The 18,626-nt window shown below is 38.5% G+C and overlaps 1 protein-coding gene across 1 annotated transcript in view; it reads right to left on the bottom strand.

Moving 5' to 3' along the window:
- The window catches only part of LOC108690444, a 19,990-nt gene extending 9,862 nt beyond the window's left edge, over window positions 1–10,128 (bottom strand). Inside the window, exons 1-2 of the mRNA XM_018197737.1 lie at window positions 9,825–10,128; window positions 8,913–9,143 (exon numbers count right to left, since the gene is read on the bottom strand). Coding sequence (XP_018053226.1) covers window positions 8,913–9,143; window positions 9,825–10,128 — 535 coding nt within the window. The remainder of the gene's footprint in view (window positions 1–8,912; window positions 9,144–9,824) is intronic.
- Between the last annotated feature and the right edge of the window lie 8,498 nt (window positions 10,129–18,626).

Genomic DNA, 18,626 nt, shown 5'->3' with positions numbered 1-18,626 from the left:
TAATCTTTGAAGTGCAAAAGAACAAAAGAAATATGCTCACATACAGCACACTAATGTTGAATCAACATCCCAGCAACATTTAATTGCAACTTTATAAATGTTGTGTTAACATCGAAAATAGTCAACGTTGAAAAACATTCACACTTTAACAATCATCACTGCACTATTCTCAGCAATGTTCTTTCCCATTCTGTGCTGTATAAGATAGCTAAATGTATAATAATGTAAAGATGAAGTAAGTACATTTTAAAAGATGAGATATTAGCATAATATGCTGTCTTAAAGTCCGAGCTTACAATAAAAATACAATCAAAATAAAAATAATAGCGCGCGCACGCATACACATACAACGAAATAAAAAAATAATAAATTGCTGATTAACGAAATGTCATTTAGACATCGAAGTGACGACAAATGACGTTAGCTCGCTACCTACACTATTAAATCTATAGTGTCAACTTAATTTAACTTAATTCATTTAAGTCGCCACTGTTTCTACTAAATATATCATTATTTTATACTAAAACGATAGTTAAATTTGACACTATATAGTGTCAAATATAAGCATTGTTTTAATTGAGTAGTGCAGTGATGATTTACATTAGGTTAAATTTCACACTATAGATTTAACAGTGTAAGTTTAATAATTTTGAAACACAATGTACGCATATTTTGTATTTTTATTTTTTTTTTTTAATAATATATTTAATTGTATTTATATTTTTACTTTGATTTAGGTTAAGGTACATTGAAGTACAGTTTCTGATTTTTCTAATCTAAATATCTCGTATTAATATATTCGCACGTTAACGTTTTTCGTTCTCCAAGTCCGTCGATGACCTGAAACAATATTGGCAAACGCGCAGATGAAGCGCGACTCGTAACTGGCCGGGCCGTTTACTAAATTTCGATGTTTTCGGCACAAATATTTCAATCGATGACGCGCGCGTCGCACGGAATTTGTCACGCGTTCGACGCATCGAACTCAGTCCCGGTAATCGCGCGTACGCGAAATAAAACGCGCGGGGATGGCCAGCCCATCTCGTTGCGTCGTATCGCATCGCCATACCGAACGAAGAAAATAGCAGCGGGTGAGATATGTCGACGAGTAAAGCAGGACATTTACGCGCTTTTCTGCGCTCCGCGACAATAAAGTTATACAGCTTATAATGGCGTCGCCAAGTGGCGGCCAGCTCTCGGTATGTACACGCGCGTGGTCGGATAGTTTTATTTTATGGCGCGGCCAGCCCCCGGTAAACGACCGCGTTTTTACGGTGAACCACGACATTTAACCGGCTTACCGCTCGTCGCTGGGCGAAATACCGGACTTTAACTTCGCCAAGGGACCCGTGCCATTTCCAGCGCGCTCCTTTTTGCGATGCGCGCTGATTGGCCGCTATTTTCGCGCCACGTTGTTTCACGATGTCTATTCAAATATCTTATCACGACTTTTATATTTTCTGTATTTTGTTTCATCTTGAAATATTGGGCTAAGATGTAATGTATCTATTTTATAATTGCATAAGCACAGTTGTAAGTGATGTAGTTATAAGAATTGACCAATCACAGTCACACATTCTTTTCGTATTTGACTGAAATTAGTCAATTCTTACAACTACAATTACTTAATTATGCTAATGACTATTGTAGAATAGATATTACGCATACAATACTCAAAGTAAGCTTGATGTATTTATAAGAAGTAAGAGTAAAAATTGATCAATCACAATTGAATGTGAGATGCATAATCGATTATGATTGGTCAATTTCTTACTTTTACTTCTTACATTAAGTTTACCCCATATAATTTGGACGATGCATAATAGTTAAGGCTATGGCATAAAAAATTTAAGTAGTAACAGGGATAGAGACTTGATTTTTCTGAATGTGAAGTCATCCAGACGAGAGAGGGATAATTTCAAAATAACAAATGTTTTATCTTTTATTGTATGTACGAAATATATTTCTCGTATAGTTAAATACTGTTTTTTATCAAATCATTCAAAATTTTTTAAAAATTTGTCAAAAATTTATTAATTTTTTAATACCCTCAATTCTGGATGTGGAATTTAACACCTAGGAGCTTTGGATGTGAAAAGCTCCATACCCTCCATAAGAAAGTCCGTCTATGAATAATAAGACATAAGTACGAAGCAAATCAACAATTGATTTTGAATTTGCTACTACTTGCGTTATTGCCTTATGTCTCTATTTCTGATTAGCTAATTCACTTACTGCTTACAATTTAGTGTATTACATTTCTTTGTGTGCCATAGTCTTTATAACTGCGCATTTCTTGATCTTATAATTAGCATCTGTGCTCTGTTAGAAAGAGAATTGAACATACATCAGCATTTTCAATTCTATTAATGTCTCTCTCTTTAATTCAATACTTGATTCAAGTTATCTTACTCTTTCTAAACCGATAGACAACTTTATAGAAATGGACAATTTGTTCTTATTATGGTATTAGATTTAACCATAAAATTGACGATTGATGTATCGATTTTTTTTACCTTCTCGAAAAATTAATTTTCTAAGTAATAAGTTTGTCATACATATATTCAAATAATGCAGACCCTCAATGATATTTCGAATTTCATGTCTCACGTTGAAAGATTCTGTCGGAGAGATTTCGTGGCTGAGAGTTAACGAGACCGAAGTTTATTGCCAACGTGGTGTCAGGCGTGAGAGGGCGGCGGCAATGCGAATCAGGGGTGATGGCAGGCATTTTGAGGGTGTTTATGAGGCATTATGTGTAACTCGCTGGAAGAACGATCTACCCTTCGGGGTCTACAGCACTCTCTCCCCCTTCCCCTTATCTACGTCTAGCGAGATTCTAATTCATCGGTTGTACACGAATGAGATTCATGATGGCCAATTGCACGTGAAAACTAACTTTCTCAAATCTCTTCGAGATGTTGCAATGATCCGATTCGAGATGATCCGATTACAATAAAATTGATTTACTACGCGATTTACGAAAGTGGGAAATATTACGCGACTTTTTTGGCCGCTTTCTTGTTTTAAGCACTTCTTTATGTACCGAGGATTTTATTCATCCTACGATAGTATCCTTTGCATTCACAAACAAGTTTGAAAAAATTACTAATCCACACGCATCGTACGTCACTTTTATCCAACAAAATATTGCCTGGTCGCAGACGCGATTGAGAGGATCCATAAAGATTATGATGTCCGAGTGAACTGTAGAATTTTTATACTGGACTTTTTCGAAAGATTATTAAAGGGCTAGTTTCGTGCGGCAATGTCCTGTATTAACATTTCTCAAATCTAGATTTAAAAATTTGTGTTAAAAGGAAAGATTCTCTCTAAGGTGATTAATTGTAAAATACGTTTAGTTTTAAATTTTTGTAAAAATATGTTCTCACAACGTATTCTCGTGAACGATTTAAGCCAAATGAATCGGCTGAGAAATTAATTCGGACAAGGTTGGCTCGCGTCCACTTACGCGATAAGAATTGCACGAGAAGACACGAGAAGGCTGGCGTTCGCCCTAAGTTTACTTAGGGATCATGCAGTGTTAAAAACTCCCCTGTTTGCCGGCGAAGCGAGTGCGAGTACGAGGGTTGCTCGGATCGTTATTTCGATGTTTGTCGTGTTTTAAGATTCTGACGTTTTGACTACCCGAATCGTGGTAAACGAGACTGAGCGTGTGCCTTCGTGACATGTTTGGAAGGAAATTCTTTTTTATCTTTATCTTCTCATACCATTGAAAATCTTAAACTAACATTGGGAATCAATTAACAGTTAATTATAAATATTAATAATACATATTTTTATTATTTTTTTAACAATGGCATTATTAGAAAATAGATGATTAATTACATAAATGAAACATAAGCATATTTGATGATTGTTTTGCAATGATTTCGCCAATATCTTGCTGCAAAATAATTTTCTATAGAGAGCTCTAATCTTGAACGAATATTGGAAACCAATTAAAAATTAATCATAAATATTAATGATATCTACTTTTATCAATTTTTTGACAATACGATATTATTGAAAGTAGCTCCGAAATCTTGCTGCAGAATAAATTTCTACAAGGATTTCTAACCTTAAACAAACTTTGAGCACCAATTAAAAATTTATTATAAATGCTAATATACATTTTTATCGATTTTTAATAATATGGCATTATCGAAAATAGATAATTACAAGAAGAAAGTCGTTTGATGATTGTTTCGCAATGATTTCATCGAAATCTTGGTGCGGAATAAATTTTTGCGGAGATCAGTTCTCATCGGTAATAATCGCAACGTCGAGCATAACGACTTTCAGATGCGACAGCGCGACTGAGCGGTCATTGAAGCGTTTGCAAAAGCCTGCCTTGCTGTTGGCGCGACGGAATGAGGAGCGAAAAATATCGAGAAAATAAAGTAGGGAAACGTGGAATTAATATATGTGAAAGAAACGGATATGTACGTACGTATGCGACTCATACTACAGACCAGAGCGGAAAATAATGTTTAATCGGTAGAAAATCTCGGCGCAGTCATCCGCCATAGAACCGTGCGTTCCTCGACCTTCCCGCGCCCTCGCAGTCCCTTCTGTGATCCCTTACTTGACCGAGGGATGGATTTTTTAATTTTTAATTGGCAAAAAACGTCGCCACGAGGTGGTCGCCGGCGAGATTCGCCAACCGCTCTCGCGGATTTAACTGGCGTATTCGGGTTCTCGGAAACGCTAATATCTTCTAACGTTGAAAGTTTCATTTCTTCCGAGAATTATCCGTCGTTGTCACTGGAAATTAATTTTTATATTTCAAAAATAGATTTGTTTTGAAATGTTGGTGTTTGTTAAAGCTTGAAATAAGTCCTCTAGAAATTTAAATAAAACTATTGTTTGTATTTTATAATAATAATTTTTATTTTCTAAAATAGACACTGCCGTTATTCAGTATTTTTTTTTAGATGAACGTTACTAATGAAATATCTGTGGTCCGTTGTAATTCAGGAAATTAGCCAAGCGAGGGGAACTTTTTCGTGATTTGGACACGCTTCAAAGCAAATTATTGTCGATGCAGGAACAAGTGATTGCAGGGGAAATTAATTTTTGTATTTCAAAAGTAGATTTATGTTCGAACGTTGCCGTTGATTAAAGCTTGAAATAAATCTATTGAAAATTTGAAACCGTAATTGTTTGGTTATTAATTTTTATGTTTTGAAAACAAATGTTCTCGTTCCTTACTCGACAGATTTTTCTCTTTTTAGTTGAGCGTTGCTAATGAAGTGGCTGTGGCTCGTTATAATTCAGGAGATTAGCAAATCGAGGGGAACTTTTTCGTGAATTGGACACGCTTCAAAGTAAAGTATTGCCGATGCAGGGGCAAGTGATTGCAACAGCTGTTCGGTCGACCGAACAGAGATTCGCTATTTTAAAAGGTCGATGAAAACGAATGTCGACCCTTCTCAACGACGACGGACCTTTACGACTTATTAAATCATTTTCATCACGTATGAAACTCTTCACGACAGTCTCTACGAATAATTTTTCGTTATTCTGAAAGAATTTTGTGCTGTCTTACATATAACATAAGAAGTTCATTATCATTTTAATCAGTTGAGAATATATTGTTTTATTTGACAAGCGATATCGTTGCGTAGTTTATAAAATGACAATTTAAAAGTATTCTACATAGCGTGATAATAGTGACTAAAGTGTCGATATTTGAGCCACGCGTTTTTCTTTCGAAACATAAAGGAGATATCGAAGATTCGGATCTGCACTCGCAACAGCGGCGGACTCGGATCCTATGTTGCAACGCTTGCTATGCGGCGGTGATCTAAAACGAGTCCTCCTTCCACGAGAAGGGAGAAAAAGAGAGAAAAAGAGATAGAAGCGGAAAGCGGAGGCGGCTCTACGGGCGAGACGGGGATCCATTGCGCCAGGACATCGGTCAGGATCTGGCTGTCGATAGTCGGAGCTTTCCCTCGGATTCTCGCGCTCTCTTCCTGCCTATACCTCGGCCGGACCGTCATAAAACACAGGTAACTCCGGTATTTATGCCCGTCGTTTTTACGCCCGTCGCCACCCTCTCCCGTCGCGCCGCGCCGCGCCGCGCTCTCCGCTCATCCGCACCCCCAACACCAATGCATCGCAGAGAAACACGTATATATATATAGCCCGCGTCTCCGTACGGCCCGTGACTCCTAGCAGTCGGAGGTTGACGCTAATCCCTGTCGGGAGCGAAAGGGGTGGCCGAGTGATATACGCCCCTGCGCCGGTATGATAATATTCCGCCGTCACCCCCGTAACCCCTGATCGTAGTCGTTACACTCGCTAGCCGCACACATCTAGAAGAGGTCCCTCTTTTGGGTCAGCGCGTAAGACCGAATGAAAGCGATTATAGTCGATTAAAAAGGGTCGAAGCAAATCGGCGGGAGTCGGAAAAAAAATTTGTCGGCTTGACGAGTCCAAGTTTTTCTCACATTCGTGTTTATCCGTGTTTATCTGTAATAAAAAGGATTTCTCAGAAAACAATCAACTAATCTTTGACAAAATGAGAATTTCTCGGAAAACAGTCAATTAATATCTGCGAAAGAAACCGGATAATTATTTCACGTTTCGTCGAAAGACATGATGATATGTTAATTTATCGTCATTCGTTATCTTTATAAAGAAAATTATATTTTTATATATAACAATACATCAGGCGGAATATCTTTTCGAGATTTGAAGAGCTCTGTTTCGTCCAAGTAATGAGTGAAAAAAATTTAAGCTTTTGACTAATTTGCTTTTCGGAGGATACATCTATCAAACACTAGCACAAGACCTGACGCAAGCAGATGAACGTTTACTCTTCATTTTCTTCGCACCACGCGGATTTCGGTCGCCACCCCATCAACGTCGTCACGCATTTCGACCACGATCAATTCTCTTCGTCCGCATTCGCAATATTAAATTGGCCTGACAAAGCCCGCGGGCGAACATGAGACAAATATTTGCAGCCGAAAAAGTCAGTAGTGCGCGAGCATGGGATACGTGCAAAACAACGAAGGCAAAAAAGCGAATGGAACGCGTGAGGAATCTGTATATAAAATGCACTCCGGGGTTCCTCGTCTCGTTGTGGTATTATGCAGCGATATGACTCGCTGTGTGCGACGTGACTCGCTAACAAACATCATAAATTTTCGATTTGTTCAACGAGCTCTGTTTGCCCTTTCTTTTGCAGATAATAATGTTCACCTCTTTTATAGTCGGTCTTTACGCAGTGCGCTTAATTCTCTTTCCCCTTTTTTATAACTTTCTTTTCTGTTGTCGTGTTTGTCGCACGCGCATAATTTTCAGCCGGTATATTTGGAACGCAATGGACAGGATATTTAAATTTAATGTAGAAATTCGCTGGCGCAAGATGCACGGAAAGAAAAATCTTCACCGATCTGGCGATCATGATACGGCGCATGGAACGATCTTGCATCACTCTCATCATATAGGGAATCTAGAGGCAAATCGTTGCATATCGGTGGTAGTTAGGGGCTGCCCGTAATACAGTAATGAGGGCTTACTGCCATGGAAACCAAAGCCGCTTACAGCCAACCACTCTACCTCCATCTACCCCCCTTCGCACCCCCGTCCCTCTCGCTTGCGCTTCGCTATCCCATCCCACAATTTCCTATATATCCGCGATATCTTCATTCGCGAGTCTCGCTAAAAAATTCTGAAAACCTTTTCTGGTCTCCATTGTTCCGTAACGAGTATCTTGAATCTCTCCATTTTTTAAGAGGAATGTGAAGTGCGACCAACGGTATCCTAAATCCTAACACGCCGTTTGGATAATATTTGATATCGCTTGTAAGTAGGCTGATAACTCAGGAAAAAATGCACTAACGAATTAAAATAATTTATGATGATGTATTCTGAAATAATCGTTAAAATAAGCTTGGTGAAAAGAAGAAGAGTGCCGTTAGGGTCTACCATCGGACAAAAGTAGCACAGAACCCGTCGATATTGCAAACCCCGCAATTTCCTTTTCCAATTTGCCATAAACAAGTCGACCACCCCCTCGTTAACTGGGTACCGCCCGTGACTGCTCTCTCGAAAGTTCGACGTCGTCAGAAAAAGACGAGAAAAGCGAGAGCGATAGGAGAAGGCAGACGAAGAGAATGGTGGTGCAACTCGGTCGAATTAAAGGAATTAAAGGACGCCTCGTTATTCGTATCTTCCGATTCCCTACCTCGATTTCTATACGTAGAAAAAGGAGAGATGAAGGAGATGAAGAAAAAAAAGGATGTTGGAAAGTTTGCTCCTTTCCTGCTGCGATCTAGGTTCTCTCGTGCCGCTACTTTTCTCCCTGCGCTACTTCAAGACTCCTCTTCAAGGAACGAACGTTTGCATTAACCGTCCGTAATGGCTGCGATTATTAGGGAGCATTATTCAGAGACCTCGGACCCCAATTTTTTCTCCCCTCGTCGCCCTCGCGTTCCGCCTTCTCGGACGAAAGAAACGTTGAATTATTGAAACGCGGAGTCGGGAATTAAAAAATCTCCGCGTGCGCTCTCTTATCCTGACGTGGCGTGGAGTGGGCGGCAGTCGCGAGGAGATACCGGGTCACGATATTTGTCGCGTGAATTAAAAATGAGGATGGAATGAGGGACCAGGTGGTGGCTCGTGCTTGGCTTTCGACGCGGGAAAAACGAGGCCATCAGTCGGGGCACCACCTTAATGTAGCGAAGTCTGAATGATTTAAGATGCCACATTGGAAGAAAAGGCGAACCAGCGGAAAATTGATCGAGTTTCCGACGTTATTTTTGTAAAGCAAATATACAAAGATAATCGAGAATGAGAAAAGAGGAAATATATTTTCAAGCGTCGTTTTACCGTTAATATTTAAATAAAAATTGTAATTGTGTGAGTTAGAGGTTATCTTGATAATTATTAGGACTTACCTCTACCACTTCGTCCGACGAACCTAAGATCATTAAATTTGGCGACCTGATTTTTCATTAGAGCAGTAGAATTTCGTAGTTCCGCGCAACAATTCTCATCGTTTCCGGCCCGAACGGTCACGAGAGTACCATCTCCAACCTCGCCGAGAGCTACTACCTTGAAGGCTACCGGAAGAGTCTTGTTCGATCTCCAATGTGATGGCAATACCGTGCACACCACATGTGGGCAACCTTGTATAAACATAAAAAAACTATTCTTTATCGAAATTAACACAAATTTGTTTTTATTAAGTTTATTAAATTATACTATTAAGTAGTACTATTCCATTTACGTTTCGGATATAATGAAAATTATTTTCTAAGACTTAGGATTATTTAAAAAAACGAAATACTTTTTTATATACAATAAATAATATTAGACTAATATGTGAATGCACATGGAAAGAATGGATTTGATGAAATATCTATAAAACTTTAGTTAGATACAGATCTAAAAATAATTTTGATCAAAATAATTAAGTAGAACGCTCAAATTGAACGACCAAAAAGTTAAACTTTTGCAACGTTATCATGTTTAAGTGTTCTATAATTATTTTGATGGTCCAATAAAATTATTTTCAGATCTGTATCTAACTAAATTTATAGATTAAAGATTTTTAATAAAATTATTCTTTCCATGCTAGATCTTAATGCTTAATATTTCGTATGAATTTATACATATCATTCTGTAACCACTTTTTATAGTTTTATAAAAGTTAAAATAACGTTTTTTAAATTTCTATCAAATTTTTTATTTTTATTTCTTCTGTATATTATATCATGATAGAAATATGGCAACGAGATAGAAAATAATTATACACAGTGAAATTATTTTTACATTAATATTGATTTTTACATAAATATTGATTTTACCTGTACGAACAAGTTCTCCAGGATGCTCGGCGAGAAGTCCATCCAGTGTCCTCTCGGCAAGCAAATCGGCGGTGAGAGCATAATCGGAAAGATGATTTCCGCCGGCCGAACCTTGAGGTGGAACCTCGTTGGCCAAGTGCATTCTTCTCCTCGAGGACGAGGCCCGGGTCCTCCGTATTCTGGGCCCGTTGATTTGACTCACTGCTTGATGCACCTGATGACTGCCACGCACTGATCTGGGATCAGGATAATCTAGGCCAGGAGGCCGATCCTCGGGTCGAGCATCTCGCGAAGGATTCGTCATGAGAACGATATCATTAGTTCTTTTGATTGAGATGTCACCTTTCCCTACGAACTTTTCAAATGGATTCGGCTGCTCAATTGTTTACGTTTAACTTTTCCGATTTCTAAACGAAGTATATATACACGTGATCCGTGACGAGGGGATCGATTCTTATGATCAATTTCGATATGCTGCTTGGTCCTTTGATGATACGTCTGCGTTCGTGATATATATACTTTATTAAGTAAGTTACAATCTCTTATTCCGCAAACTGAAATTCCGTCGTTAACAATTGATTGTTATATTTGACATTTAAGATCGGTCAATATATCGAGTACACTTGATAACAATCTAAGAATGTTACAAGCATAAATTGATTTCGCCAATGGTGAGGAACACATTACGAATGCCGATATCTGCTTCCGGTGAGAATCGGATTTGTTTCCTTCGGAATCGAGAGGCACGCGCGACTTTTCGGCGGCTTTCTCGGCCCTCGCGGGCCCCTAGACTTCTTTGATCCTTATTTCATTATCCTACCGCGGGGTGCAGGCATGGGGCATCCGTTTGCAAATTCTCCGTCTCGATTGCCAACTCGCAGAGAAAATTCGTTTTATTGGAATCGTCGGCAATCTCGACGACCCTTGTTTCTACGTATTCTTTGATCGAGCCCGTCGTCTTCTTATCGAAGACAATGTGGAACACTCGCGACTATTCGAAACACTTAAATCCGATCATTGAGTTAAAAGTCAGTTTCACAAGCAGACTTATAGAGATACCTTTCTTATCGCGCGTATTCTAAAACACTGTTTCGCACCGACAGTCCTCATAATTGATAACATCACATTCACACACTTTCTTTTTTTTATATTTTCACTGAAATTGTATACCAGAAGCGAAGGGCTTTTTCAAATAAACCATATGTTTCCGTACGCGGCGCTCACCGCGCCAAGTTTCGCCGAACTTTGGCGAGGGCCGCGCACGTGTATCTCTCTTGTCGATCGAAATCTTGATCAATTATCAAAAACGTATTATCTATATGTACATATCAAATAACGCATTAAAATTCGTAAACACTGACACGTTGAGATTTCAAACTTGCAACAATCGAAGCAACGATCACGATCCGCGAGATATATCTTGATTCGCGCACACCATCACCGATCGGAGATTTTTCCGCGTCGAGGATCGCGGGTTATCCCAAGTGTCCTTCGCCGTCAGAGTTGGTTGCAGTCGCGACGATGGTGATTCTTCACCTGGCCGTTGCTTCAGCGGGTGGCAGGGCAGCTTCTACTCGGAGGAAGTAGGATAGGGTGTTTAACTCGCGCGGTCTCGTTTCGGTTCGGCGGTGGAAGATGGCGGCTTCTGCGGTGGAGCCGCGCGGTGTGGTTGCGGTGTATTTTTGAGGCTGCCGCCCCCAGCCACCACCGAGACCACCCTGGGTAACCCTCCTCGCCCCCTCTTTTCGTCGCCCCCGCAGCCCGCCGCGCGTCTCTTCCACACCGCCGCCACCGCCGCCTGCCCCCACGATACCCAGCTGGTGGGGGGTTGGTTTTTCAAGCGGTGGGGAAAAATCTCGCTACCTCTCTCTCTGGAACTCCGGCTCCCTTTTTCTCTCTTTGTCCCTTCACCGCCGCGCGCACAACCTCCCTAGGACCCACCGCGTTCCTGACGATACTCCCGCCGATGACGACTCGCGAACTACACAAATCTCGTGCTGTCTTCTCGACTCCGTCGTTGTTCCATCGGACGACGGGGCACCCATGGGATGTTCGGGGGGAGATAGATTCCCGAAGATGAATCTCGGCGCTTTGCATCACCGCGCCGCATGATTGCGGTGTTAAATTGACACTCCAGTCAATGATTTTAACTGTACATAGTCGTGAGTCATGTACGTAGGGCACGAATAAACAACGGTCTTTTAAAATAAAATACAGAAACGTGGCGCGCAATGGCAGTACGCAGCAAATTATTTCGCTTTGCCATTCAATAACAGTAATATTTGAGAAAAATATTTTCGCATATGTACACTATGTGAAATGTATCACGAATTCTTTATTGTAATAATTTTACCTGTTATCTACGAAACTTTGTAATTTCACTTTAAACATCATGATGTTTCACTTTTAGCATCACTATTTAAACTTTTTAAATGATCACAAATTAAGTCCGATCACTTATTCACGCATGATGATCAAATTAATAAAACTTTTACCAGATATTCATGTTGTAATACTTAGAAAGAAAGAAATGTTACTTCTTTCTTTTATGCTTTATCAAAGTGATTTGTTTATGCAGTTTTTGTAAATATAAAATAAAAACTATTAATTAATTTTGCAAATTTGAAGATCCATTTGTCAGACGTAGAAAATATTTTTGATGATTCTCCCGCGTGATCTCTCTTGTCTGTCGGTCGGCTTTTTGCCCTTCTCGGTTGATTTCTTCCTGCTTCCGTCGTTCAACGACCACCCCGCGCGAGACTGCGAAACGACACTGGGAAGAAAGGGAAAACAAAGACTGCAGAAAGGCCCCTTGTGTAGTTGCGTTTAGCACCGAGAAATACGGGGGTTGCGCGACGCTTGGGGGTTCTCGGAGAGTGCGGACCAAGAACTGAGATCGAAACGAAGATGTAGTCAGGATGAGAGAAAGAGAAGGATACACACATTCTTACGCACAAGTAGTCATCCTCAGATTCAACAGACCAAATAAAGAAATATGACACAAGTTATTGTAAAACATTTCTCTTATCATGTACGCAATTTAATATATGTATATAAAACACTAATTATGGCAAAGGTATAAACACAATACAAACTTCTTTATGAAAATTGTAATATAACATTTTTATTTTTTTATTCTTTCTATATTTATTATTAATCTTATAATAAATATTATACGTTTAATTTCATCATCAATTACTGATCTTATATTATGAAAACAATTTTGTTATATAAGAGACAGTCGGAATTCGAGGGACAGATTGTAGATTACCGAATAAAACGGAACGCGACGCGGGAATTGTAACACGTCACTCTTTCGAGAGACAACACGAGACTATCGATCATGACGTATCTGTACCAAGCCGAGAACCCCTAAACGAGACGAGCCCCCCTATATAATCCTGCACCCCTACGAGGAACAATGCGACGCCTCCGCGTCCCTAAATGCAGACCTTCCGAGATGCATTTCGTTACGCGTAGGTTCTTTCATTGTACAAGATGCCCCTGCTTTCAATTACATCCGCCAGTATTCCGGACCTTGGCGTTTTATTTTATTATTTCTGAGAATGACATTGATAATAACACGGGATCTTTTTCAAATATATGAATTTAAAAAATAAATAAAAAGCATTTACATTCTGTTTTTAGCATTTACATTTGAATTTTGTTTTTACACGGAAAGGTTTTGCTGAAATATCTAAAAATTTAGCTAGATACAGAAATTTAGCAGATGCTAGATGCTGAAAATAATTTTGTTGAACCATCAAAATAATTATGTAGGACGCTCAAGCTGGTTGTTAGAATGTGAAAACTTTTTGCAATATTTACTCATCGCAATATTTACTTTAATGGTTCAACAAAATTATTTTTAGATCTGTGTCTAAATTTTTAGGTACTTCAGTAAAATTGTTCTTTCCATGTAAATTACTACACATGTACACATATAACACAAAATTTAAAAAAAGATATAACATTGAAAAATATTATAAATCAGTATCATAGCTTGATATTAATCCAAATGTGAAAATAAAAATAAGTTGTGAATGTTATCCTTGTATCCTTGTATGTGTCATACTGTCAAATTAAAAAAGACGTTAGAAATAACTTTTTCCTTCGAGAATGCCAAAAAATATTTCAGAATTGCGTAAAATTTTTGTCTCATAGAAGAAATGAGTTAGGGTGACAATGTAGTGAGAGAGAATGTGATTGGTATGCCAAGAAAATTCCAAGGTAATTTAACCGTTGGCAGACAAATAGTGTTAAAAAATCGAACATAACATGCGATGTTATAGGTTTCATACATAATCGGACTCTCTGTAATAAAAAAAATAATTATTCAGAAATTATACGCTCGCCGCAATACTAATTGCTTTTAAAATATATATATATATGACTTTTTACTATTTATTAAAAAAAAAGAGATATTAAAAATATTAATTTAATATCCTCTGTATCCTCGATGATAGCAAAATTTTTATAAACTATTATGTCTTCATACAAAAAAATTTATATAGTATTATATTTATTTTATTTTATATATGCGCTTAAAATCTAATAGTCTTTCAATATCTGTTGACGAGCATTGTAATCATACGATGTGAACAGCAACAAAATAAAAACTCAATAACTTCACTACCACGTGCACCCAAAACGATTGGTTTCTGTTTGCGTTTCAGCTATTTTTTTCGCCGATGTCCTTTCGACGGTAACGATATTCTATAACCCGCATACACGGTTCACATAATCGGTGAATCGATGAATGCGTGACGATTATCGACGCACTTTTCCGTTCATATTAATTGGACCAATTATCGATGCCGAACAATTATCTGCTAGTGACCAATTAGATCGGCAGGATTTGTCGATGACGTGTTGCCTAGCAAGGAATAATTGGAGCTTATGCATTGTTAAAAAAAAACCAGTAAAAAGTTACGTTAATAGATAATCGGTTTAACCAAAATTCGCGAGATGATTTCGATGAACGATTGTGAGTTAAAAAAAAAACATGTTATTACCTCCGGGAACAATAAGTATGATATTTTAACAATAAATAAAACCTATATTTGACATATTTTCTTCAAAATTACCTTCATTTTTAATTTACAATTTACGATTTAAAAATTATGTAAAACTGTCAAATATAAAAATTGCGATGGATTGACATAAATAATCGTTGGCATAAAAAGTATATAAAGTATTGAAACATTTTTCTCACATACACAAAATCTCTTCTTTTTTCTAGAATAAACTATCATATACCCACAACACTGATGTTTAACCACGGTCACTGATGGGCTCGCTCGCGAAAAACTGTATTATCAGTTCGCCGGATCACTTCCTAGTGATTCTCCACGCAATATGCACTCGTTTACCGGTCCGTTAGTCACGACCTTTCGCGCTGCAGCGGCACTTTGATTTTCGGCAGTGTAAAAAAGGTAGATCAACGAGAGGGCGATAAAGCGGTGATAGCGAGGCGATCTAACGGAGGGAGGGGGGGAGAGAGGGGGATGGGGGGTGCCCGCGTTGTAGAGCGAAGGTAATCACACACGGTTAGCACATGTTACCCGGGGGGCAATTCTCGAAAAAGGCCGCGAGTCATTCCGGACGACGTCTTATGAGGGGCGAAGGGGTGCGAGGGTGGAAGAGAGATCTCAGGGCCTTCGATGGATCAGGGGCTCGAGGGGGGTCAGAGGGATGTCGGAGACGATAGAGGCGGTGCCGGAGGCGGGCCGCAGTTTTTCAGGAGTTTGCGCATGCGGGTACTTTTATTCCCCACCAGAGCGTCACCACCGCCTTGGCGTTCTTAGAAGCTTCTTAGAGTGAGTTTTGTCCCCTGCGAGGCGCACTCCACCTACTCACCCACTCACACCGCCGCACGGTTGTCGCGGAGGAGTCGGCGGATACCTCGGCTCGTCTGACTCAAAGGGTTGTATCTATACTTAGCTGCGACGCTTGCGATAAGTTTCGAATGATGTTGTAAGCATTTTTTGAGGTTACACCTTTGTACTTTCAAGACAATTCATTAATTCTAAAATTGGGTAGATCAAGTTATTTGATAAAACGTGATCTGTTCGTAGCATTATCATGGTTACGACTTTCTTATTCAGATGACATTTTCTACATGCAAACGATGCGAGGCTCTTAAGTCTATCTAATGGAGGTAACAAGATTATCGAGAGAAACCAACGGAGTAGCGTTAAGGAGTTTTCGGTCTGGAGGTAGCTGAAATCGGATTAGCAATGAAACGAGTAATCGGTACTGGGGCTTCTTGTCAGTCTTTCGCACTATCGAACATTGTGTCTCCATGACGAGATCCATCACAATGAGAAATATTCGATAAAAATACATTTAATTCATTTTTTATTGTACTATTCTCGCAAAACAGATAATATTTGTACAAAACAATTGTCTCAAAATTTCTAAAAGAATGATACAACGAATTTAAATTTAGATTATTTAATATAAAATAGTAACTTTGAATTATAATATCGTATATATATATATATATATATATCATTTTTGTCTCATTGTGCCCTACAATAAAACTATACTTTATATTTGCTTAGAAAAGTTGCAGAAAATTTCTCGGAATACAGTCAAAGTATTCCTTGAAGAATTCTTTCGTGCAAGGATTCTCAAAGAATTTATTTCAAGGAAGGAATCCTTTCGGGTCAGTCGCGTCGTGATTTAATTCTCGCGCTTTTCTGTAGGCATCAGCTGTCTGCATCGAGAGGAAAATTGGCGAAGCAGGAGTCCGCGGGGTGCGAGAAATCGGGTTCTTAAGCAAGGGTAGCAACGCTACGAGCACACATATACGCACTTACACCCTCATTCGAGAATGGTGAAAGCCAAGAAAGAGAAAAAGAAAGAGAAAGAAAGGAGAAAGAGAAAGAGAAAGAAAAGGGAACACGGCAGGAGCTCCGTAACGGAGAAAATAAGAAAGCAAATTACCTAGCAGTCACCTACCCTCGGGGTGAGGTGTCGATATGACATGTAGGGGGAGAGAGAGAGAGAGAGAGAGAGAGAGAGAGAGAGAGGGAGGGAGGGAGACCCACTGGTGGCAACCCCTGGGGTTTATTACAAGGGTGGAATCAAATACACCGGGTGTCAAAAAATGAAATGCCGCCCTACTGCGTTCCTAACCAACCCCCTTTTTGACGGGAGGATGAGATCATGGTGAGTTACGGAAGAGAGAAAAAGAAAAGCCGTGATAGGGTGAGATCACCTCTCTTCGCGAATAAAAGATCGTAGATATTTTTTTCCTTCAACATCCCATATGCTCCAGATATTTAATTAGATATCAGGCAAAAGATTCTTATCCATATTTTGCTTTTAAATTGTAACATTATAGTTATTTGCTTGTATGACACATTGAAATTTAGAAAAGTTAATAATTAAGCATATTCAAATTTTAAATGGTTCACATTATATACATTGTTTTAAATTTGACTTTTATATATCCTTCTATTTTCTTGATATTATTAGTTAATATCCTAGTCCTTTATTTTAATTTTATTTTTGAAATTTAGATCTTTTCTACATATTTTTCTATTTTATAAATTTTTATTTTTTTATATAAATATAGTATGTAGGATCGTGACTTTATTTGAATGATTGCTTTCCTTCATGAAACAATCGCGAAGGGGTAGCACGAACCCGATGCGACATAGTCACCCCATTTGCTCCGCGCTCTTGTTTGTTTCGTAATCTTTAAGATCGGAAGGGTTCGAAGTATTCAAGGTGATGCAAAAATATTGTCAAACTTGATCTTGTCGAATTTTTTATTAGTTTGCCAACAATCAAGTTTATTATTATTTCTTGTTATCATTGATTTATTATCTTGGCAACGGTAGAAAATAATAAAAATAGTTTTATCCATATAATTTCTGATACAATATCAGGATTATAGTTTCAATAATTTGGACGATATATTTCCCGTTCGCAATGGAAGTTCTTACAGAAACTGCCTTCAGAGAGAGAAGAAACGAGTAGTGATTAAATATTATGACCGGCTCAGTCTTCCGCGACGCCTGTGGGAGATGTTACTTAGCGTAATTAAAGGATCTCTTTGCCGAATATCTATGGGACAAACCGCGTGCCAATGAAGATCTCTGTTCTAAATCATTTTCATAACTAAGGCGAGACCGCACAGATTCTTAGAAATTTTTTATTATTAAATACGATGACGTCGCGTTGTACATGTATAATGAATATTATTTCTTATTAATTCTTATTAATTTTATTGCCAATTTTATTTGCTAAATCTCTAGATCCATTTTTAATAGTTATAATGTAACAGTGCGTAGACGTTTGCTAAATCTTGAAAATAGCAAATGTCCTAAGCAAGACGTTTGTCTTGGATGATGTATGATGAAAATGTCTTGTACCTATCAAGTAATGTCTTGTCGAGTGCAAGTACGAGGAAACGACGAGGGTCCGTTAGTCACAAGATGACTCGTCCGAAGGGTAAGCGTTCCGCTTGTTCCGTCATTTTCACGATATCTTCTAACTTTCTCATTGTTTCCAAGCAACCTACGATTAGCGTAATTACATGAAATCTTCCATTTTCATGAAACATGATTGGATATGATTTATAAGGGTCATGGCACATAGAAAAATGTAAGCAGTAAGCGAATCGACCAATCACAGTAGAGAATAATAAGAGTAATAACATAAGCAATAACATAAGCAGTAGCGAATAAAAAATGTTGGTTTGCTTACTCTTTCATCTTAATGTTTATGGAAATTTGTATGTAAATTCATCGCACAAATATCGCAAACTCTTCGAATTTATTGCAATCA

Source organism: Atta colombica, unplaced genomic scaffold (genome assembly GCF_001594045.1).
Source record: "Atta colombica isolate Treedump-2 unplaced genomic scaffold, Acol1.0 scaffold321, whole genome shotgun sequence".
Classification (NCBI taxonomy): domain Eukaryota; kingdom Metazoa; phylum Arthropoda; class Insecta; order Hymenoptera; family Formicidae; genus Atta; species Atta colombica.
Note: the sequence above shows the minus strand (reverse complement) of the source record. Positions and strands in the feature narration are given on the sequence as shown.